Source organism: Mytilus trossulus, chromosome 1 (genome assembly GCF_036588685.1).
Source record: "Mytilus trossulus isolate FHL-02 chromosome 1, PNRI_Mtr1.1.1.hap1, whole genome shotgun sequence".
NCBI lineage: Eukaryota > Metazoa > Mollusca > Bivalvia > Mytilida > Mytilidae > Mytilus > Mytilus trossulus.
In genome coordinates, this window is record NC_086373.1 from 19,407,729 (window position 1) to 19,434,267 (window position 26,539).

General features: G+C 29.1%; 1 protein-coding gene across 7 annotated transcripts in view; it reads left to right on the forward strand.

The window, feature by feature from the left end:
• The first annotated feature begins 339 nt into the window (after positions 1-339).
• LOC134717842 (tyrosine-protein phosphatase non-receptor type 13-like) overlaps positions 340-26,539 on the forward strand; it is a 32,953-nt gene continuing 6,753 nt past the window's right edge. Inside the window, exons 1-6 of one of the 7 annotated variants that reach the window (XM_063580366.1) lie at positions 340-448; positions 1,715-1,810; positions 19,047-19,853; positions 20,644-20,867; positions 22,120-22,213; positions 24,508-24,610. In XM_063580366.1, coding sequence (XP_063436436.1) covers positions 19,122-19,853; positions 20,644-20,867; positions 22,120-22,213; positions 24,508-24,610 — 1,153 coding nt within the window. In that variant the 5' untranslated portion in view covers positions 340-448; positions 1,715-1,810; positions 19,047-19,121. Of the gene's footprint in view, positions 504-1,587; positions 1,811-4,602; positions 4,787-17,888; positions 17,934-18,566; positions 18,655-19,046; positions 19,854-20,643; positions 20,868-22,119; positions 22,214-24,507; positions 24,611-26,539 lie in introns of those variants that run through there. The other 6 variants (XM_063580347.1, XM_063580353.1, XM_063580359.1 and 3 more) reach the window with 6 other exon arrangements.

Sequence of the window (26,539 nt, forward strand, 5' to 3'; positions counted from 1 at the left end):
CTTGTTAAAATATTCTACTTCATTTAATAATAGTATACATTTTAGCGTACTCTTTTGTGTCGATTATTATTATTATATCCAACAATTTCTATGAGTAAATGATGACTGAGCAAAATATTTTAAATCTTGTAAGACTCTGTCTTTCTTCATTTGAAATTGTTGTTTACTATTAAAGCAGAGACATATAATACATATATTATATGTCTCTGATTGAAGCAAAATATTTTAGAAACCAAAAATTTATTTCTTCACATGTGCAAAGAAATATTACCATTGTCAAAGAGAGACAACTTTTGTCAATTTTGTATCTTAGTAAGCATGCAATATTGGCTCTCCTTTATAAAACTGATGACTCGTAGTACGGTTTGTACCATTCTCATTTGATGTGTCGGACAGTTACTTCCTGTTGGACAATACTTTAAAGTTTTACTGACTGCGACTGAGATAGGTAGTATTAGTCAATCCAATAAAGAATATCAAGTAGTGTAAGTGACTTGTTCAAAGTAAGTAGATGAAAAATCTAATTGCAATTGAAATATAGTCCAAAAATCATGACATTGAACTATCATCATGATCATATTCAATTAAAATATGAAGACTAATAAACATATGGTGTATCTACTGTTATTGTTAAATCGTAAATTTAATGAAAGACTAGGTTATATAGTAAGAATATAGCTCAAGAAATAACATAATAAAAAACTAAAGGGTACCCCCCCCCCCCAAAAAAAAAAAACAACCAAAAAAACATCACCAATTGTATTACATGAATACTAAACATTTGTTATAGATGGGAGTTTACATGTGTATATGAAAGTTCCTTCAATCATTTCTTTAATTTCTATAAGGACATATATTTCTCAAGTCTTTAATTATAATTACCCCCCCTTTTTTTTAACCACCACCACCACAACAAAATCTTTTTTCTTTAAGTTTTTAGACCATATTTCTCTATTCTTTATAATTTTTGCCCATCATTTTCTTTTTTTTTTTATTCTTTTGCATCGGCCATTATTATTATTTTTCTAAAATATAATAGCATCTCTGAAAGCATCTCCTTATTCTCTATTCATTTTTTCCCAACAGTTACAACTGTTTCCTGTTTTGTCGGTTTTTCTTCTGTTTAAGGCTACAGTAACTGTTCCTCCAAACCCCATGAAGATCCTCATACATATATATATATATATATATATCAGCTTCATCATCATTATTTTGCTTTATGTCACCATCAATGAAAAAAAAAACATCATTGCCAAATAAAATGTTATTATTCCAGACAATATGATTTTTTTTTTAAAGAATAAAAAACTTTTGAAAAAGATCTTTTTGTGGTGGTGCACATTTCAAAATGAATAGAGAATTATATTTTAAAACAAGGTTAAAGTACATTTGGTCATTAAGATCACAATTGATACAGTGGTACACAACACTATAGTATGTAAATAACACAGTTTGGCGGTAAAAAGAAAATTATTGAAACAGATCATGTTAGTCCTCGTTCTGATTTAAATGTTTTTGTCTATTAAGGGTATTATTAGGTACAAAAGATTGTTTTAATCTTATTTAAATCTAACTTGTCGCATGCCTCATAACAATATATTACATTTGTACTACATTGTATGGTATTTCTCATTTTATTGCTTTCTTTGTTTTAAATGGATATCTACAACTGATATTGTTTCTTTGTTAAAACATCGTTATATTTGTTCATTAGTTATAAAGTACAAAGACTACAAAAGACTGAAGAAAGAAGTTTACAAGAAAAAAAAGAAAAAGAATTATACAGGAAAAGAAACAGCCTTTTTAACAGGTCAGTTAATTGATAATTTAAAACAGTTATTAAATGAGCACTTTGTTATCAGCTTTTAGACTTTATAAATATATATATATAGTGTCTGACATTTGGAAATTGCTTAACAAATTCCTACCTCAAACAAAGAATACTAATATATCAATATAATTAAAATAATTTATATTTGAAAAGCACATGAAATATGCATATATATGTAGGACTCAAATCTATGGTGGATTCCAAATCTATGGCAGGTTCCTAATCTATGGTAAATGTGTGCCATGCCATCCCAAATCTATGGCAAGTTTTGTAATTTCCTAATCTATGGCGGATTTATGTTGTTTCCAAATTTATGGCAAGTTTTGTGCAAATGAAAAACAATGCAGTACATTGTTTACCAATGACTTGTCATAAGCAAGCGGAAAAAATACGACAACGGGAGCATGTCTATAAATATTTGTGAAATAAACATTTCATAATGGTCAACCAAAAAAAAAATCATAAATGATAAAAGCATATGCCTTAATACAGACTGGCTTCAAGATTAAAATGATGTGCTCTGTATAAAATAAACATTCTTTAATCTGTGCATGGTACCTGTTTAACGAATTCATTAAACAAACTAATAAAACAAAGTCAGAATAATAACAAACCAGGAGGCCGCTAATTATAAAAAAATAAATAAAAAAAGTAACGGCCAAGAAAAATAACCAGTTTGAATTTTTCAAATAATATTATTTCAGCGATATCTTTAATACATCTTTTTTTTTATTTGCTGACGATTTAAATCAAATTTGTATCCGGTAATTTTATATATCATAGAAACTTTGCCAGCCGTAGACAGTAAACTACTACAAACTAAATATAGGAAGATGTGGTATGAGTGCCAATGAGACAACTGTCCATGCAAGTTACAATTTATAAGTAAACCAGTATACATGGTATAGGTCAAGGTACGGCCTTCAACACGCAGCCTTTGCTCACACTGAACAGCAAACTATAAAGGGCTCTAAAAATCCTTTTTCTAAAATATGCGTTACTCAAAATAGCGGCGCCATAATTCATCGCGGGACTCGGCCAGTACAGCGCATTTGGTCCATCTTCGGGATAATATGTCACATCTTCCTTTAAACCACCCGCAAATTGTTGCCAGGGTAATATCTTTATCTTGAATGGTGTTCAAATCTATGGGTTCCGCCATCTTTATCTGCGGCGAAGATGTAATATGGCGGTATATTCAATTGTGACGTTATACGGTACCCTTTCCACAAGATCTGCCATAGATTTGGAGTAAACAAAAATCTGCCATAGATTTGAGTTGTTTGGCGTTTGTAACGTCACATTTGCCATAGATTAGGAATCTGCCACAGATTTGGAACCCGCCATAGATTTGAGTCCTACATATATATATATTAAAATTGCATGAGGTAAAACTATCAAACAGTGTCCAGCTGAAAAATAACTATTTATGTAAATTATAATATGATTATATGAGCTTACAAAAATTATAAACAAGGTTAATTTTTTTATGTATTTTTTATTTTAAAATTTTGATTGGCATTTTTGAATAAAAATCGTAAATTGACTCCTTATTAAAGTTATTGCCCTTTGATGATGATTTTGCAGTACATTTTTTTGCGCTTTTTGCCTTGTATCATTAAATTATTATAGACAAATCGAAACATAGCTAGGCAAAAATAATCAACCAAACGAAATCTACATTCTTGCAATATGAAGAAAATGATCAAAGTACATTAAAGACAATTTTCACTATTTTTTGCCATTTATGAAAGAAAATTATATTTATAAGATATAGATACACTTTGAGAGTGTCCTTTGTATAATATGCACATGGACCAAGGTGAGTGACACAGGCTCATTAGAGCCTCTAGGTTTTGTGTTTTGTTGTTCTGAGCAGTGATGCTTTAATGGTGAATTAAAAAGAAATCCAATATGTCCCCTATGCAAACACTTCCTTTCAATTCACCACATCATGCACATTGTTATATAATTTTGAACATATAACAACATGTATAATATTTCTTAAGAACAATAAAGCTTGAACTTGAAGTAATACAGTACTGTATAGAAAGGAAGTTAAGTTTGGAAATGTTACAGAATACTTTCACAATGAAATTACAAAAACTTTCATTTTTATATTCAATTTCGTACAAGAATAAAGGTATTGAATATCTGTTTCTTGAGGAAGAATAAGATTTGTCAAAGAAGACAACAAAATACAATATTTACAATTTAACATTAATATTTGAAATAAATCACCCCAAATTGTCCAGTTTATGTTAAGATTATAATAAAACAAGTTTTAAACTAACTTGTCTGGCTATTTAATTCAAGGTGTGTAAAGTACTGGCTAGTTTAATATTCTTATTATTTATTTATTTAAAGGGAAAAATATTTGTTTTATTTTGGTATGTAGGTTTAAGCCAAGACTCGTATCATAGGATTAAATTTTTCATACATTTTGCACCATTTTTTTATTCTTCTTTGAATGACAGTCACCATAGTGGGAATTTCTCGCTACATTGTAGACCTGTTGGTGACCTTCTGCTGTTGTTTTTTCTATGGTTGCATTTGGGTTGTTGTCTCTTTGACACATTCCCCATTCCCATTTTCAATTTTACACTTGCTTATTTCATTTATCATGGATATGTAATGACACAAAAAGAGATCTAGTTTAAACTAACCTAACATATATATATATAAATTCCACCGTTCGGCATGATTTTTACAGACCCATTTATTAAATGCCACTCATTCGGAACAAATGATCAATGAATTGGATTTTAAAAGTAAATGTTATTTTTGATTAGTACTTCATAATGAAGTTGTTTGACTGGTAAGGTGGCTTTGGTCAGACATGACCCCTGACCTGTGATTTCTGGTTATGTCGGAAAGGATTTTAACTGATAGGATACCAAACCTTTAAGTTCTAGGTGTTGCTGTATGGATTTGCTGTGTTATTAGGAATCTTTGGTAAGCAACAGAATTAGATATATTTGAATTGAATTGTTTAAATTAGCGGTAGATACTGAAACTTATAATATACAGTTACTTCATTTTAATGTTTTTCAAAATGTAAAAAGCAGGAGACTAGATGATTGGGGTGCTGTTAATTTACCATTATTTTCGAAAACAAAGAAATAGTTTGACATTTCAAAGTTTTTTTCATGTTTTTCCTTATTTATAAGCCCCTTATTAGGATAAAGTTTAGCTTTAGGATAGTTAAAAGAGAAGTCAAGATACTGTTTGTGCAAAAAATATCAGCAATATTTAAAAAAAAAAAAATTCATGGTCGAAACATTTCATAGATTTTTACCCTGGCACTCAAGTTAAAACTTAAAAAACCATTCATCAATGGGTAAAACTGATAAGAAATTCTTTAAGGAATTTATAAAGGCCCAATAATTTTGATTTACTTTTACAGTGTTAATTATCAGACATTTAAGTTACTTATTAATTAAAATAGGATTAAAGACTTCAATATGCTTCTTAAAATGCCAAAGTAAGGTAATTTCTTGTTAAATGGAGAAAATTATACGGCTTCATAATTAGAAAGTATTAACTTCTAAATGAAAATCATGACTAAAGTTCTTTCTTCTATACTGGATATTTGATAAAAGACTTTACAAAGACAGATTAATGTATTTAGGAATAATGATGGATTAATTATCCTAATTGAGGTATTAATGAAATTTGGTTTAAAGGTCTGTCATCCATGTGAATTCAACTTTTCGTCACATACTAAATTCCTTCTTTTATCCATATGGACCTTTTTACAGTACTTGCCTTCAAGTCTAATGTTATTGACATAAATGTTGTAACATTGTTTTATTTGTCTCTCCAAAATAAACTTAATACAAACAAATAAGTCAATCATGTACTTTATAAAATTTTAGAATTAATAAGACATATAGGGGTAGGGTTGAGATCTCATAAACATGTTTAACCCTGCCGCATTGTTATTATTGTTTTTTTATGTGGTCGGGTTGTTGTCTCTTTGACACATTCCCCATTTCCATTCTCAATTTTATTTTGTAAGCTGAAGTAACATTTTTTTTTAGAAATATCAAATGATTATTGAAATTAAAAAAAAGCCATTAAATTCTAACAGTGCATTACATTTGCTCATAAAACCATAACAATGTGTTCAAAATTAATAGCTTTAGTCATATTTATTATGCATGCAAACATTAAAACTTTTATTCCACAAATGTGTGCAATTCTAATGAATACATCTGAATTTGAATTTGCCCTATTGATGTTATTATTAGTGATAGTACACCTATACTTGATGATGCTGCCTGAATAACAACCCCTAGATGATCCTAGATCAATCACTGCATACAATTGATTTGCAATATGAAGGCATACAAAATAACGCTATGACTGAAACTATCAACTTTAAATAACTTCCTACTATAAATGTCAAACTTTGAACAATTTTAGAATTTCTGCATTTTATCTTGAACACTAAACAAGATAAAAAGAAACTAAGCTGCAAAAATTATGGCCAAAACCTTATCTTCAAAAATTCCAGTTGCACTAAAAACAATAAAGCAACTTCTTGCAGTAAATAATACCTTGAGATGATTGATTTTACCATTATTTATAGCATTATATTACAACTATATTAAATGCACTGAAACCATGTTTTTTGCAATAATAGTTATCAATACAAAATCTACTAAGTTGTCTATAAGGTCAAACCATCAATTGATTTCTACAAGAGTTATTGCCCATAACTTTGTTTTACCATTTTTAAGGATTTTGCCTATACTTGAAACTTAGATTAAAGATAGACATACACTATAAACAGCAAAACAGGAAAGCAAAACTGCCAACACTGTATTCCTTATTATTGTTAATAGCTTTAGTCATATTTATTATGCATGCAAACATAAAAAGTTTTATTCCACTAATGTGTGCAATTCTAATGAATACATCTGAATTTGAATTTGTCCAATTGATAAAATTATTAGTAATAATACACCTAGTATACTTGATGATGCTGCCTTTGTTTTCTGTAATAATAGTGCAAATTGCTTTGAAATTTTGAATTATATTTTTATCCTGATTTTTATATTTCCCTAACAATGCACTGAAGGAATAGAAACAGCCTTACTAAATTATTAACCCTGATTTTCTGAAAGTTCAACACACAAAAAGTGCTTTATTTAATTTATTCAAAAGTAAATAATTATTTCTATAGGAAAAAATGCTGATTCGTTAGTTTAAAGTTAACTATTATTTTTTTATTTTTTGCCTCTGACTGTGATTTATTAATTTTAACATGTTTAAAGAGCTTGTTATTGATTATGAGACCTCATTGTTTAAACAGCACATTGTTTAATCACTTGTTGTAAAATCAATTTATAGGAATAGATTAAATGAAGTCATATTCTAAACTTATGTATAGCATATTATATAATTATAGTCTTTGTATGAGGCCAATACAAAGTTAAATAGCCTAGGCGTAAGAGAAGCATATTGACTGAGGATAAAGTCTGAGGTCAATATGCTTCTCTAGGTCAATATAATATCATATTGACCTCAACCAAAGGCCCCAAACTGTTACATTATTTATCAACAACGATTGCTCTAAAAATCTGTAAAATTTGAGTTGCCGATTTTGCTCAATTATTCTGCTTGCAAAACAACATGACCTGACCATGATTAGAAATAGAACAAAGAATTAAAATAGAGAAAATGTTATATCATCAAAGAGTAAAAATGATCATTTACACATTTCAATTAAAAATAGATTTTAGACAAAAAGTTGGAAAGTGGCAGTTGTTGAAAGTGCCCCTAGGTCTAATCATGGTGAGCAAGGCCTCTAAAATAAGTTCTTTCAAGCCTTTCTTTCGCCTGTTGCTTACTAGGCATTATTTGCTTGCAGTGGCAATAGTGCTTTCTATGAGAGTCATGTAAGACAAAACTATCAAATGACAGATATATAGGCTTCTATGACCACAATTACAAATTTATTGTTCAATGTTTGGTTTCAATTTCTGAAAAAAGACAAACGTTTAAAACCCTCATAGAGCAATTATTTATGTTGTAAATAGTATGAATGTATACCGTGTTTTGAATGTTTAAAAGAAAATAACAAAGGCTTCACGTTTCTATTGTTCTGTTTCTTTCATGTTTCTCTGTTGTGTTTTTTGGCCTAGTTTGTTAATTATAGGATATAGTGTGTAAATTGTTTATTTTGAGGTATTGAATACTCTTTATATTTGAAGCTAACAAATTGTGCTTTATTCACACAAAAATAGAAGGTGTTGGACTTTCAAAAACATATTGACTGATTGCAGAAAATTAGGGGATATAGTTAAACAAAACAAAAAATGGAAAATAATTTTGACTTTTGATTTTTTGTGTTGAGTAATGTTTTCTTTGGAATTTTTCCAATGGAATAACTTTTCACTGTATTCTTTTTAAATCGATGCTTCACAGAAAAATATCAAATGCATGTTCATGTATCTCAATAACGAATTATTATACCTTGAAAACAAAATTTGACATATTATACATGTATAATGATAAACAATATAAATAGTATCAAGTATAATTAGTATTCCTCCACCTTCGTCCCAGATGACCTCTAATGCCATGAACACTGGCCCTTAATCTTATGTATTTTTTTTCTTTATTTTTTTTTTCTTGTCCTGAACATGCATGAAATATTTGCCACTGGAATTAAGCAACTAAAAATCAATCAATCAAGTTTATACACCATCTCTTTATCTATTAATTCCTTCTTCCCTATTGTTGAGGCCTTAACTGTGAACTTTTTTTTAATCCAAGTAATACTTTTAAAACATCTTATTACTATTAGGGCATAGTTTAACTAATAGTTGTAACTTAGACATGGGTATATATCGAAATTGGTCCCTATTTCTCTTTCTGATGGGTATAACTCCTGAGTAAGGGATATCACTTTTATTAGGTTGGATGTATAGATATACAGCCAAGTCAAGTTGAAATAAAAGGAAATGCATCTTGTAGGGAGATTGCACTGGGCCTCTCTGTTAAAAAGTACCCTTGTAATAATTAGGAGAGGGTTGAGGGTGGCCTACTGCAAGGCAAAACTTTGCATCTATCCATCATACTCTCAAATTCCAGTGACAGTTGTAATAAATGTACAGCCTTTATCCAGAGACATGTATATAATAAATTGTATTATATGTCTCTGCTTTATCCTAGTTAAACCACTCTTCAGAACCTACATGTATTTTTTTCAATTTTCTAGAAAATGCATATTAAACTTTAAATAATCATCAACTAATCAATATTATATTTAGACAATGTTGAGGTAATTTCTTTCTACTGTTCTCTTGGATTGTCAAATTGTTTTTGTTAAACCTTCTTAGCAGTTTTGGATTTCGCAATGGGCATTCCATTAGATAGACTTGGAAAAATCAAGATCATACAAACAAATGTTTAGGTGATACATGTACTTTAAAGATAGAATTCATACCTGAAAGTCATATTTGGAAGATTTGCAACATTTCCCAAAGTTATATGCTTGGAAGGTTAATATCATACCCAATCATTGAAGATGATACCAAAAGTGATACATTTTCTTAAGTCATACTGCAAGGCTTAGAGTAATTTCAAAATTCACAAGTATTATGGTTGAAATATCAAAATCATACCCAAAGGTCATACTTAAAAGACTAAGGTCATGCTTTTGGTCATAGTCTGAAGACATAGGTCATGCTTGTGGTCATACTTAAGATCAACACTGAAGGTTATGTTTACTTTGAAGATCAATACTGAAGGTCATACCTAGAAGACCATATTTAAAAGATCAAATTCATATTTAAGGTCATACTTAGAAGATCCAGATCAAACATAAGGTCATACTTAGAAGATCCAGATCAAACATAAGGTTAATATTATTCTAATATCAATTAAGTTCATATTTAAGGTCACATACCAAAAGGCTAAGTTTTAATCTAAGATTTAGATCATACCAAAAGGTCAGCCAAAAGGTCAAACTTAGATTGATTGTGTTAAATGCCTCTTTTAGCACTGTTCGTTAATTATATCATGGGAGGAAATACATGCACTGATGGAATTTACACAAAATAGAATTTAAGGTACATCAAATAACAAAAAGAAAAGGAACTGCACTTATAAATGTTTATTTCATATAAGTCACTGTTAGGCCTTCAATATTCATGTTGTGGATTTTTTTTTTTATAGATTTATCATATTTTATTGGAATCTGTACATTTGTTAGTTGAAAAATACTATTTTAAGCTAAAATTGAATTTTTTTTTATTAAAATAACTTTTGTGATGTGTAAAGAGTATATGAAAATGGGTGGTTGGGTACAATAGTGATTCATTGATACTTGCCATGATGAAAAAGCGTAAATAGGGAGTAAAACTGGCTATTCTATTACTCCCCTTCCAAAAATCATGTAGAAGCACTATTAACTTCCAAGGTCAGAATGTTGGGATATAAAAGAAGTAGACGTACATTACTGTAAAAAGTTCTTTCACCCTTAGTAACAGAATATGTTTTGATAGTGGTATAATTTTATGTAAACAGTTTTATAGTTTGATTTTGGTGTAAGCAGAGAAAATAATTGACATATTACTTTCCTGTAAATAAAGCATTATCTTATTTGAATAAAAAAAGATAATCATTTGTTTTGATGATAAAATTTCAAATTGTATCTTTTTTTATGTAAATTTTTGAAGATGTCCTTCATATTTTAGTCCCATTTCAGTTGACCTTTTGCATGTATGGCTAATCTCATTGTGAAACAAACCTTATAAAAAAGGGGCATTATTTTGATTATTATTCTGCTAGAATTGATCTGGATTTGTGTGAAACATGTTCCAAGCTACCTTATCTGTAAGTCTATTTCATAATTATTTTATTTAAGAAATAATTCCTTCATGTCATGCTCTATGCTCATTTTAACATGGGTAGGCATTATATTTGTTGATATTTTACACTGAGCGTTAGCGAGGTGTAAAATGTGGTCAAATATAATGCCTACCCATGTTAAAATGAGCATAGAGCATGACACAAAGGAATTATTTCGATTCTAATAGGACAAGCACAGTATTTTTATAGGTCGAAGTGTACGAAAATACCGTAAAAATGTTTGGCTTTATTATTATAAATCCCGTTTCCTACCCGAGGAGTCTGTGCATTACATTTCATATCTGATAAGTTTAAAAACTACGAGCAGGGTAAATATATGTTAGTTTATAGATATATATAATAAAAGTTTATGCTAGCTGCTTAAATGTATACATTTTAAAGGATAACGATGGAAATAACATTTAGTTCGTGCGCATGTGTCAAACATATTTTTTATGCTCATTAGAACACGGCTTTGTTTACAAAGCGTAATAAGGACGTCATATTAGAATTAATGGTAATTTTTGAAATTTTACGATTTCTACTTGCTATAAAAGCCACATTCAATTTGTTAAAGTGTCTGTTCCAAGTCAGGAACCTGTAATTCAGTGGTTGATGTGTTTATATTTGTTTTTTGTTTGAATTGTTTTACATTTGTTTTTTCTTGGACTTTTTATAGCTGACTATATATATATATGCAGTAATATTTGGGCTGTGCTTATGGTTGAAAGCTGTACAGTGACTTATAGACATTATAGTTGTTAATTTTTGTGTCATTTGGAACCTTGTGGAGAGTTGTCTCATTGGCATCATACTACATCTCCTTTTTTATAGTTCAGTTTGCAAAATTAAAACCTCTTTTTTATTTTAAACATTTGAGATAGAATAAAAAAAAATATATCTGAGATGGAAATTAGAAATACAAAGAAGATACATTTTCAAATGACATTAATTATTTTAGTTGTTAATTTTCAAATAAACATTATTCTTTAAAGGGGCGTTGATATATAAAAAAGTATGATTTTTTTGTTAAATCGATCATTGATGAAAGTGAATAATGAAATAATAATTTGCTTTTATCAGCTAGAATAGTTCAATTTTGTCAAATTAAGCTCATAAACATTGATAATGAATTTTTCACTTGCAAGTGAATAACTCGACCTCATTAAATCCATATTCATGTGAACTCCAATTTAACCCTAAGAATGAGATACAATAACACATGAATTGTCCGTGTAGGTTATTTAAAGGAAAAGTATGTCAACCTTGAAAGTGAAACAAAGGTGATTAATTTGTTTAACTGATTCGGTCCACACAATTTAACCATTCTCATAGAGGTAAAAACGACGATAAACATAAATTTTTAATCTATAATGCAAAATTTAACAGACCTATAAAAATCCAATTTGCACAAGTTGCTTAATCTATTTATATTCATGTTTATATTTACATCGCTTATATTATCATATAAGGTCAACTCGATAGTTAATTAGATGGCATCTTGGCTAAAATTCATATGAAACGAAGCTAAATCTTATTGAAACCATGTCCTGTAAACTGATTATTTTATACTTTTGATAGTTTGGAAAAATATTTTACATTGTAACAGTTATAAATAATATATGAGAATTTAATTCAAATCGGTGACCATGAATTTGGCAGCTAGGCAGCCCCTTTAAAATCCCATACATTCCTAACAATTGACAAAAAAATAGTTATCCTCAAATTAAAGTACTAGCTTTCATGATACTTTATAAAGATTGTTCTTTCGAAAAAATAAAATTTCCTCTAGTCTACAATAGCTAGATTTTGCTAAATCATACAATTCTGTGTCACACTCCTAACCCATTAACTGCTGTTATATTATTTTCCTATAATAGCTACATTTTCATTTTCATGTTTGCTTAGCATGAAATCTAGTACAGTGTTCTAATAGTGTTTGTAATAATTACAACAGTCTTCTGTTTCATATGACATTTTAAAAGTTTTGAATACAACATGGTGAGATTGATTTTTAAAAATTTTTGCATGCTTGATTTATATCAAAGTATTGTTCTTATTTTTTCAGCCATTGGTGTACTTTAAAGTTTTAAAAGTAGGTACATTGTAAATGGTGCAATATTTATTTTTTGTAATGAATCATCAGAACAAGTAGTTTGATATTGAATGAGCTTAACTTCAAGTTTTTTCTTAAAAATAAGAGAGCAAAATGCAGTACACTAAAATTGTGTGAGCTGAGTTATGTAAGCGTTTAGAACTTCAACATATACACAGATGAAAATTTGACATAAATATACAATGGTCAATGTTGAAAACTGCATTACATTTTTTATTACTCTGGAACAATGGTTTTATGTCACTAAAAGCAACAAAAAAACTTTTTAAACAAAAAATATCTTCTTATAACCCAGATTTATATGTATTCGTGAGAACAAGTCATCATGACCTTACAAAAAAAGATTTAATTGATAAATGAAAAATATAGAAAGTTTTTTTAAGAGTAAATTCATTTTTCTTTAGAAGAATAGATGTAATGAAACCTTTGTCATGTTTGTCATGAAATATAAATGATACAACGTAAATATGACTTATTGAAAATATAGTAAGTTATACTTGAATAAACAATACTATGTTAACATTAAACGTGTCGTTCAACCATAAAACTTTTCTGATTTATGTGGTGCACCCAGTTTTTAATAAATAATAAATATCTTAGCCTCAAGTCTTGTAAAGGTGCAACAGGATTACATTGGTTTTCCTCAATGAATAAATAGGATGCTTTTTATTATGTCATCTTTTTCAAATTTAAAATGTGTTTACACGGAAATTGATGAATAGATGAAAATCTTTTGATACAATACAAGTATTGTTATAGGAATAAATTGACATAAACAGACATTGATATCTTATAAGAGCAAGACACAATGGATAGAATTTATATTAAACGAGGATATTACGCTAGACGGGTGAGAATACACATAGATTTTACTTCCCTGATTTGTTGTATTATGATCTTATAGTTTGAATTTTACTGGATTACATAATAAGTGAAAATAAGCAGGTGTTTTTAGTATTGATGTTTTTAATCAGTCAAATTTTTTTAGGTTTAAAAATGGAATGCATCTCTAATAGCTTCTGTTAACCACATTTGATATTTTAGATTCAACCAAGAGGAAATCATATGGACTAAATTATTTTCATTTCATCTGATACTACGCACTTGCTTACACTTTTTCATGGCTGTATCAGGCACCGCAATTGATTTCCACTTTTGTAACGGTTACCTGCATTTGTGTTTTGAAGGATTTCCTGTTTCTTCATTTCTGATGAAAGGTTATGTATTTTAGGCTCTTACGAATTAAGCCAGGATATTTATTTCCTACTCCTCTAAAATCAAATGCTTGTCCCCTTTAAGGGATTGATAGATTTACAGCTGAAGGGCTTTGTTTTGTTCTCCAATAATGTATTAGTTATGGTAATGTGTTTATCATTTGGCAAGTGTGTGTTTATATAAAAATTTTAATTATGTAATGTCACTCAGGTTAAAAAGAATTATCATTATAAGAATCAGAGAAACTTGAATCATAATTTGATAATTATAAAGCGTAAAGAAAGTGCTACACTCTCTGCACATATATATAGAACCCTTGCAACAACTATTTGAGAAGACCATAGGTCCAAATTTTTCACCTCCCATTCCTAATTGTTATTTGTTCTTACAAGTCTGGAACATGCATAAATGTCTGAAATATTTGCCACTGGACACAAAGCAGACAACAATCAGTGAATCATGCTTCAAATCAAATGATTATCTGTGGTTAAAATTTGGCACATTGGCAATTAAATATATGTTCTTAGTGTGAGAAAATTTTATCAGTTTTAATAAATTAAAGCTTTGATATACATGACTAATTGAGAAAATCACTGCCTATACATTTTATTTTAAAAGCGGTCACAGTACCTGTAAATTATATTTTCATTTACATGACTATTATAGGATTTTAAATACTGGTATTATGAAATAAGTTTTAAACTAAATATTAGTTCTATTTAAGTCTTCCTGTTTATTGTTTGTTAAATCATTTAAATGATAATAGTATAGGGATTGTCATCTTTAAATATCTCACAAAAATACATTAAAACCTGAATTTTGACCTTAAGGATTATAATATGCAGCTGCTAGAGAATAGAAGGCTGTAATATGAAGGTCCTAAGATAACTTCGAAACTTTGAAACAAAGGGTGCAGTTTTTTGTAGTGTCTACATGTATATTTACATGTACTGTGAACATCAATTAATTGTTACCCTTTAACTTCTTGTTGAGAATATTAAAATTGTCCTGAAGAAGGTAAGGAATTTTGATAATCTATAATATATGATATGAGGACAATTTAAACAACTAAAGATTATTCCCTTTTTTTAAAGTCTTTGTTCATCACCAATGGTAGTTGTCTTCAACACAGAGCATTAGTTCACACTAAACAGAAAGCTATGAAGGACCCTAAAATGAACAGTGTCAAACCATTCAAATGGGAAAACCAACTGTATAATCTATATAAAAATCAATTAGCAAGCAAGAAACACTTATAAACTATGCACATCAACAAATGACAACCACTGGTCAAGATTTGTCCTAATTAAAAAAAATGATAAGTCAATTCCAATTCATTACATCCATCCATTACTGAGTCATAATAGTCAAGTTGAATTTCTTCAACTTAAAATTGTGCACATATACATAACAAATGTATTATAATGATTTGAAAATAAATCCATCCTGATATTGACGACATGAAATAGGATACATGATGATAAGCTGTACTAAGTGTATTGCTGTTGATTCATTTATTTTCCTGGGTATCTGCTATCAACTTTCGTGGATTGAGGAGCACTTGCATTTTGTTTACCCTTGACTTTGTCTATCTGTCCTTCTTTCCATCATTTTGTTCATCCTTTTTTCATTTCCACACTGAAACTTTAATATTATTCATCAAAATTGTATGAAACTCATGCTCATGCAATGCTAACAACCAAAGCTTGCACTCACCTGGCAGAGCTTGAATTTTGACAGTGACTCACTTACCATTCTTAAGTTTATGCCCCTATAAAACTTTGATAATTGCAAATATTTTGTTTTCACATCTAACTTAAATTTTCCTCAACCAACCCAACTAAAATGCATGCACAATGCTTAGAATTACAACAGGCAGTCAGAGTTTACATATTTAAAGTATTCCATCAACTTTTTGTTTGAGAGTTATTAAAGTCCCTTTTTAGCTTGGAAATTGCAAAGCTTGAGAGGGCTGTACGTTTTTCTTTTATTTTTAGGTATCTATTTCTTTAAAACAATATCTGGAATCAGAATAAAATGGTACAAATTGTTTTGACACATGAAGTGTTTTTATCTTGAATAGTATCACAAAGAGGAGTTCAAGTGGCTAAAATTTAAATCTTTCAAAGATAAAGATCATTTTATATTGAATGGCCATTGGAATTCCATACACCCACCGGCAGATGGAAAGATAAACAACTTATTTAAATGTACATATTAAAGGATTCATATTTTTATTGTTTTAACGTGAACATCTGATTGTTCTACGATCTATGTCCTGCTTTGCACTGACGATTTTTCAAAGACCGACAAGGTCATTGTTAGCTTAAAAATGTGTGCAAATAATTTAGTCATAAGTCTCTTTAAACAAACCACAAAAAGTTATTTATCTGACCGACCGATTAATATTCAATAGGTCATTCTTTTGAAGACTAAAATTGATTCATAATTCACGATCGTTAATTTTAATTCTTTTACTACACCTACATTATAAATTTCCGACAGATTTACTGTAGGTATGACCAATCATAGGATTTTTTTATTGAATTTAATAAAAGCGTGTGAATTGTGATAAATAGTCCTTTCATTAAAGGACCGTTCTGATCGGACGAATTGAGTAAGTAGTACATTGTAATAATTTTTTTTAAGTGACATATTTTTTCATTGAAATTGATCAAATGAATAGTGAAAATATCTACATTATTTTGACAATTTTTTTTTGTAAATTGACATAAGTTTATAGTTGGATGTCTTTTTATTTTTAATGAAATTGATAGTGAAGAAGTTCTATTAATGTGCTTGGTCATTGATGCAGCATAAGGTCTGTATTCGGAACATGCAAAAACAATTGTCTTTCATTTGAGACCAAACTGATGCTGTCAGTTCAGGCTCAAAACTAATTGTTTATTTAATATCTTTTGTAACTCACTTTAAGTCCTTTGGTTCCTGAGAATTTTTTGTTAAGGAGAATTCAGAGCAATAATATTTTTGGTTGTACCAACTAATTCACAAGTTTAGATAATTGGTATGCCCCTCAAGTTGATCTGCAGGCACACCAGAAAATTTTGTACTTTTTTAAGTTGCATTTGAAGTAGGTACCAGTATATTTAAGGAGTTATAATGAATTGTAGGCTTCACTACAAGTCTGGCAAGTTCTTTTCATTCATTTTTATCTAGAACTATTTTAGTTCATGATTGATATTTGTTGATATAGAACTAATTATTTTGATTCCAGGAAAATCAGTTTTGGAGTAATTTTATCTATCCATTGTAAGCTTAATTTTTATGTAAAATAGTCTCAAATTTGCAAGTTCAGAACTGAATAGGAAAATGTAGAGACTGTCATTTAAAGGGCCCATTGTTATCAATTATTAAATCTGATATACAATATTAAATTGATATTATTTCATTGGTAAGATAAAATCTTAATGATTACAGTGACAGTTATACTTTCTTATTGTTGAACAATGAATGTATATTTATAAAGGTAACATAAGGGTAAAATTTCTTGAAATTATCTCCCTTTATTAATTTTGCATAAATCATGAAATGTTGTAGTTGCACCCTAGCATTTACAAAAAAATGGACAAATTTTGTATCAAAATGAAATTTAATCATACATCATTTGAATATAGAAATATTTAAAGTCATGTAATGATACTGTTACATTTTCCTTAGAGGTATAAGAGGTAAGTTTTACACCTTAGGGCTTAACGATTTAATGTAAAAGTTTGATTTCTTTTTAACCATACTGTCCCTTCAGGTTTCTTTATGTTGAAATAAATGTAATTATATGGCATTGATTGATTAAATTATAAATGTGAAATTGGTTTAAATTTCAGAAAATTAAATTTTATTTTTAGTCTTAACGTAGGTAAAATGGGGAACTGTACTTTTAAAACAATGGTAAGCAGATATAAAATTTGAATCAAAAGTTGCTATATAAAAAAAAAATGTACATGTAAGATGAAAGTTTTTACTTAAAAGGAGTTATTTTTTTACCATTAAGGATGAATATGTTCTTCAGCTTTTTAAAGTATGGTTAATAGTACTAAAAAGGATACATGAATTTGAATTAATATATATATTAATTGTGGTCATTGGTCTGATGTTTGATGTTGTTTTCTGTTGAACTTTTATTAATTGGTATACAGTTAACTGCTTAAAATGGGTGTATGCCCTATGTACAAGATAGTACAGTGACATGTAGATGTTCTTTTTTCATGGTCAATTGACCAATTGGATAGATGTTCTTTGATTATCATACCCAAGATCTCTTTGTTTTTTATGATCAAGGTATTTTTACGTTTTACTGATCATAGAGGAATGATACCTGAAAGGTTTAACTTATGTTAATTACTTGCAGCTATTTATGAAAGATCTCCATCAGTTGTTTTTTACCTGAACGAGATCTACATCAGTTGTTTTTACCTGAATGAGATATATTTGTACTTATTGATGATACAAAGAAGGTGTGAAGTCATCTGTCTTTTGTCATCGGTGATCTTAGTAATGATTGATAGGTCCATCGATTTTATCCCTTCCTATATAATGACACCCGGTGAAGTGCACATATGGTATTAAGTTTCATTTGTCACTCCATGGAAGCCTCTTGAAATAGTATAATGTAAACATTTAATAGATCATTTGACATATTTTGTAGAAATTGTGCTTTTAATGTGGGAACATTTTCTATATACTTGATATGCTTAGATTATTTGTGGGAATAACCATATTATTTTTTGTCGTGATCAGATAAGACTTGGTCTATGGTTTGAGAAATAATTGATGATATTGGTGATTTTAATATTGATTTGTTCTGAATAATTACTTTGACTTTGGGAATACATTGCATGTTTGAGGAAAGTTATTTCTCAAGAAAAGGCAAATTAAATTACCATTAAATTGATTTTCTATTGTATTCTGTTATTTCAACTTTCATTATCAGATGTGTATTATTTATCTTTTTCTCGAAATGATTGATTGAATAATTGTTCATTAAAAATGAAATACTTTCAGGTTAGACAGAAGCCACATGTAAGAACATATTTAACCTGGAAACCACTGGTGAAAGTACGCAGAATAAGAAGAAACATGTCACAGACAGATCTTCAGGATCCCCGGAAGGGGGATGTTATTCTTCGGAATTTGATACGGCAATTATTGACTGAGGATGAAAGCATACGGTTTAAAATAGCATTACATAATTTCAAAATATCAAAATCAGTTACAACATTGTGCCATCAATTAAAACCTATCATAAACTCAACAGAAAAAATCATGCTGCTCTTGGAGTTGAGTACAAGACTTCCGCCATCGCTTCAAGAAGATTTTCATAGATTGTGTAGTTTACAGTATCCACATTATGATGCGTACTATCATATATATCATTCAGGGAATGCCATGCCAGAATCATCTAAAGTTATTGCCAAAGATTCATCAGGACAATTCAAAATTGTGTCATCTAGTAGTGATCCAAAGTTATACATGGCCAACAATAACTCAAAAAATACTTCTGATCAGAGTTCTTTACATGGGACTAGTGTAACTAGCGGAATTTACAGTGAACATGATGATGCTGTGTCATATAATAAAATAGATATCAAAGACAATGATTCTGATGTTTTTGTATGGACTCCTCAGTATGGACAGATTGATGCCAATTCATCTGCATTTGTGTCAAAAGGTGCAAAAAGTGTCGAAATCAAAAGAGTATTTTTAGAACGTCATAATGGTAGTCTGGGTATTGGAATTCGCGGAGGGAAAGAATATGGGTCTGAAATATTTTTTAATCATGTTGAAGAAGGAGGGGCTGCAGAAAAACAGGTAAATTATTTGTTGACAACTGGTTTTCTAAAAATATATCATTTTAGGATGACTATACTCCTGAGTAAGTACTTTTAGATATGGATACAATGTCAATATACATGGAAATACTAAACTTTCATATTATTCTAATTGACATTCAGTGCATCTTGTTGTACTTTTGCAAATCACTAATCGCATATGTATTGCATAAGGAATCATTGAGTTTCTAGGAATTATTGACAGATGTTCTTAGAAACTCAGCCTTTCACATGGTTAGATACAACATCTGCTGATTAATTTAAAGGACTAAAATAGAACCATGATCATTAGCAACCAAGAGTAACATGTAGATATATTGATGAACTTTTATAATCAGCTTCATATTGTTTACTTAAACTTGTATTTGTAAAATGACTATGATTGATTGATTGGTGTTAAGCTCAACTCAGCTCTATAAACTTTTTTGTGCAGGTCAGTTTTTATAGGTATGAGGAAGACATAAGTTTCTCGGTTATAATAAATTTACAAAAGGGGATATTTTTGCAGTTTGATCCGTATTGGAATATTGTTATAAAGTAAATCATTTGCGAAAACTCCTTCTTCATAAACAGTGAGAACAAAAATTTATAACAAATGGGACGACTTTTCTTCTCTTAATAGTAATTTCCGTTATTTAAAGGATATATGAATATGAGACAGCAACATAGCAACACAAAAAATAAAATACATCTTGGTGTGCTTGAAAAACTATAATCTTTTGTTGAAGTTGGTTTTCATTTTTTACATTGGATTTGATTTTTAAATCTAGGGTATTAGAGTTGGCGACAGAATCCTAGAGGTTAATGGTACATCCTTCAATCAGATGACTCATGCAGAGGCTGTCACTATCATGAGGAATGCATGGAATGTCATTATGATGGTTCAGGCTGTTTCTCAGAATGGAGAGATGCAGGAAGCTCTTCATATAAAGGAGTTAGAAATGGTTCTCTTCCCCTCATCAAATGATTTTAAATTAGGGTGTGCCACAAATAGGTAGGTAATAGTTATGAAACTGATCTAACTAGACATTTTTGTTAGATTTTATAAAACATGAATCTGAATAGGAACAAATATTTAAAGAAAAATCACAGAATTTAAGTCAGTGTAAGCAGTTTTGCCTATAACATGTATCTGCCTATTGTACATGTTGTAGGGTTTCAATAATTTTTCTATTGGACATGATTGATTCATGTGAGAAGTCCATGTTCATTAAATGCCTTTGGGCATGTTGGATCATTCAAATAAAAAACAAAACATTGAATAAAAAAGAAACTACATGTATTTTGAAATCATCTGTTATTATGGTTAACTTGAGCACCATATGCATCATATAGGATTAGGAGACAAAATCATTCAAAAATTCTAAAATCTTAAGTCATAATATATTTGTATACAATGAGCAATTAGAATACCAGATTTTTAAATTGAAACTAATATCCTAATTATTCCAGCTTTTAACATGTTTAAGGCATTTTTTATTTGCCTTGACCTAATAAAGAATCCTTATTTTCTCAATTTTGACCATTAGAATGTCAAATTTATGACCATATCATTATATACTTTAGAATTGTGATTTACACTGGCAAGGTAATTTAGAAGTTTAAGCCAATTATCAAATTTGTATTGTGTAATTTGATCATGATGAAATTGCAATTTTTTAATCTCCTTTACATTACTAGCTTTTTATTCAATGAGAAAAATATGAATTTCCTGTTGTTATGGGGTTGTTTATTCATAGATTTGTATGGTAGTACACCATTCATAAAATATTCAGTATATTGTATCATTGCTCTTATTGTTGTTTTATTGTAGCAGATTAATTTTTAAAGGAAACTACTATTCTTTGTTATGTTTTTATGTCTATAAACTTCAATATTAAAAGATGCATTAAGTTTGTGAGGCCAGGAAATCATCTATATATTATTCAGTCAATTATAGAAACTCTTTATGACTAAATTTGAAATAATTTGTCTAATCCTACCATTTAGGTTCAGACAATACATTTCACATCAAAACAATACATTCCAGTGCAGATTGCAGTGGTAAAATTTACAAAAGATATTCCAGTGGAATCATCAGTTAATATGGTTAAACTCAAGTGGAATTTTTTATTCAATATATTGAATTAGATTAACTAGTGAAATTCCAATGGGTCACCCTGGGATGGAGTTTAAATTGTGATATATTTGCATAATCATCATATCATTTTGTCTTTTAAAGAATGTGATTTTTTTTTTCATTACAGGAAACAGAAAAGTAAATTTTTGAAAGTGAAAGCAGTTGATAGACAATCACCATCAGAAAAAGCTGGCTTGTGTGTTGGCGATTTTATTGTAAAGGTACATTAGTGTGGGGTTCATTATCACTGAACTAGTATATATTTGTGTGGAATTTCTCGCTACATTGAAGACCTGTTGGTGACCTTCTGCTGTTGTTTTTTTATTTGGTCGGGTTGTTGTCTCTTTGACACATTCCCCATTTCCATTCTCAATTTAATTAACTTATGTTCTGGCAATTTGTTTTTGTTTAGACAAAAATTTGACCCTTCTGATGCTGGCAGTACTGATATACAGGGAGAGAACTTCATTTTCATGAGATAAATTACATGATAAGCTGCGCAAGTTATTTCAAAAACAAAACCACAACATTGGCTCTGCACAACCATGACTCTTATGTTTTCTCTCAAACAATAAATACTGTACTGTAGTTATTTTGTGTGGACACCAAACTCCTTTATTTGTATTAGTGTACAACCAGTACTTGTATATATTACTACTGTGGAATATAACAGTACAAACTGTTGTGATATAAAAAAAACAATATTCTAAGTCTATTTCTTTAAGCTGAATAAAAAAAGTTGACAGACTAAATTGTCTCCCTTAGTACCATGCATTCTGAAAAAAACCCAATCAGGGTCTATATGATAACCCATCTCAACATGAGCAACGATCATGTAACTAAGTACAAACAAATGAAATTATGGAAGTGTTTTTTTAGCATGCGAGATATAAAGAGGGCGGCAAACACAATTTGTTTTATCGTGCAGCATGACTTCCCTATTTGCCTAAAGAATAGGATGTACAATATATATCTTTATTACAATGAATCATGCCATTGTTGTCTATAAACATTTTAATAAAAAAAAATTATATCTTTGTCATTATGAATCATTTAATTATTGTCTTTAAATGTTTTAATTTTTTTTACGATTTTAGATAAATTGAATGATTATTTTTATGATCACTTTATTACTTGAGGGTTAAAAGTCCATTAAATGATTCTGGAATACACGTTTAAAAAAGAATATGTGGTATACACATGCTCATTAATTTTTTTATTAAAAAGCATGATTAACTAGGAAAAAATGTTTGTATTAAAAAAAAGAGGAGTGTCTATACATGTTTGACCAAAAATTGTGGGAAATATCCACATAAAAAATCACGGTAAAAGTAAATCCCATTCTCTTTTAACTTTACAGGAAGTTGAATTTTTGGATCATAATTTGTATCTTCATTTAAACTTTTAAATTATTTTTAATCAAGATTTGTGTAAATTTAAAATTTATAATGCTATCTTTGGGGATTAAACACTGAAGAAAATGAAAACTTAAACCAGATTAAAAAATTCTTCACAGTGGAAAAATACAGTCATATTTTGACCTATCACTGAACAGTTATTATTTAGTAACAATATAGAAAAGTAAAGTAATTAACTATTTTTAATTCATATCTTACACTTTAGATATATAATTAGTAAGGTTGACCGACATGTGCTCTAAATAAGGTTTTCATTCATTTTATTGTCAATAGAACACAAACTTAACATTTTCAAGATTCCAACTCTTTTCAATAGAAAGAAAGAAATGCTTTTAACCACAAATATAAATTTCTTTAGTTGAAATATTTACCATAAAACATACTAGTAATACAAACTTTAGAGGTTAAATAGTTGTCAAAATTATGGAATGTAGATTTACAAAAGTAATCAAAATTAATGTCTATTTAAATATAATATATTTAAAATATTAAATTGATAATACTGTTTGTGTGGTTTAAGGGTTAAATAAGCTTTAAAGATATTACTCAAAATAAAACCCAATTTAGATGTTTTTTGCAAATAACAGTATACTTAAAAAGCACTAAGTGTAATACAAACTTTTTAAGAGCCCATATCATCAGTTATTGTTTGATTTTAAAAGATTTAAATAAATTCTTTTGTTCAACAAGTCATGAACTTTCTAATGGTACAAAAGACATATGTGGTTAAAAAGAAATATTGTAGAAATTTGGTGTCCTTATAATTGACAGGGTGAATTTGTATGTCGTAATCATTGATATAATATCTATTTTGCTTTGTAAAAAGATTTTTCCAATGCTGCTTTTGAGAAGCCAATCTGTTTATAAGGTTTAAGTTAAATTGGCAATCTTGATTTTCTTTTCAAATTTATTTGATAGCACTGACCATGCTGACAGAGCTTTCAGTTTATATATAAGTGTAGTCAGTCTGTCAGTCTGTCAGTCTGTCAGTCTGTTGGTCTCATGTCCTACATGTAATATAACTATTGTTGTATAAGTTTGAGAATTTATTTTATGAAATATTTACTTCTATTAAATTTGAATATTTTGTTTTTCAGATTGATGGTATAGATGTGAGAACATTATCAGACAAGCAGATTATGTCACTAACAAAGACAAAACGTCTGACAATGCTCATTAAAAGACTTGTGACTGATGATGGTTAGTATCCCATCACTGGTGTGTGGTTGTGTGTAGTGTGGTATATGTGTGCACGCTTTGTGTAATTCCATTCTGCTACTATCGCTCATTATGTAAAATATCATGCATTTGGAATAGACGAACTGTTGTTATATTTATTATATATTTTTAAACAAATATATTAAACAAATATTTATTGTTTTTTAATAAACTATGTTAAGTACTGAGTCATGGCTTTATCTAGGATTCTTCAGGAGCTAATAAAAGTGACCTCCTAATGAGCAATAATGATAAAATCATGGAACCTTCCCCAACTTAACCCACTAACTTTCATCCCTAAAAAAACCTGGTGTGCAAACTCTTTTAAATGACAAGATATCAGTTGATGGAAAAAGACAATACTAGATATAATCTTTGACAGGTTTAAAATAAATATATACTAGTATATTGCACAATTTTAACAACCGAGTGAGTAAGGCTTATAAAAACCTAATTTGTACTATAACAATATGAGAATTGATTTTTTCAGAAAACTTTTCATCACCAAAATCAATTTAATGCAACAGTACAGTTCCTAAAACAAATTAATGATTTCATATTTATTTTTGCAGGAAATGAAATATCTCTGTTAATCATTTTAAACTTCAGGAGCGATTTTCTAATGTATTTCTAACTATAACAACAGTCATTAGCATGATACTAATGCAAAAAAGATCATTTGGTTGTTTGGATAAGGTTGATTTGGTCCTAAAATAATTTTTGATTGCAAATGAAGGGTTTAGCTATTACAAAAAAGCAAATATGATGCAGAAATTTAATAATTTTTTTTAACTTTCATTTTTAAAATAGAAAAAAAAATGATGTAATCTATCAAATACTCTCCTCTTATATTTAATGAGTTTCCCTAGGTTTAAGTTTATTACCCAGATTTAATTTTTTGTCCATGGATTTATGAGTTTTAAACAAAGGTTTACTACTGTTGCCTTTATGAAGCTAGTCTTTTCAGGTCTTTACAAAAGTTTCAATATAATATTTGTTATGAACTTCCATAAGCTTCTGGTGTTACTGAATTTTAGAATTTTTATAGCCAAAATAATTAATCAATTTATCAAAGGTGTATTGAAAGCAGAAGATAAATATATGTTGGTGCAGATATATCTTTCAAAATTTGTGCTAAACCCTAATTCATGGTGGTGAAGGCCATTAAACACTTTGTAGTAGTAGCCATGGTGATCAGATAAATTCACTAGAATGTTATTAGCTTTTATCAAGTATTAGTAGATTATACAAATTGTAGCAATTAGGTTTTCAATATTTTAAGCTGTATCTATATCCTTTATATGACAGATTCTTGCTTATTCTGTCCTACACTTTATAAGATAAACTATATTGTGCTTTTGGTATACCACTGATTCTAAGAAATATTTCATATGATTTGCTATCAAAACACAGATTTGGAAGTTATACATTATAGGTTAATAAAACTCAACTGTCAAAACCTAGATGTTTCTGCACAGAAGTGTAGTATTGTTTCCTATTGAAACACACCCTGATAGAAAAGAAAAGAAATCATACACAATTATGCATTGAAAATTTTCAAACGATTCAAAGCAAATTGTAGTACTAATTAATCACCAAGATCAAGAAATTTACAAAACGGAAAGTATTTTATCAAATGGCAAAATCAAAGGTCAAACTCATTTAACGAATGAAAACGACTGTCATATTCATTGTACATGCATTTCTTTAGCATCCATTCAGTGGATCACAAGGAGATATGATAAAAAGGGCAAAAGTAATAGCTTTCACTAAGTTATAACAAAACTGAACAACAATTATGATGTACCAAAAAAATCTGTGAAAATTTCAAATCAATCCTTGGATTAGTTTAGATGTGCCTTCAGAACCTTATACCCTCCTGTCTCTGGACGAAATGTAGTTGCTAACGCC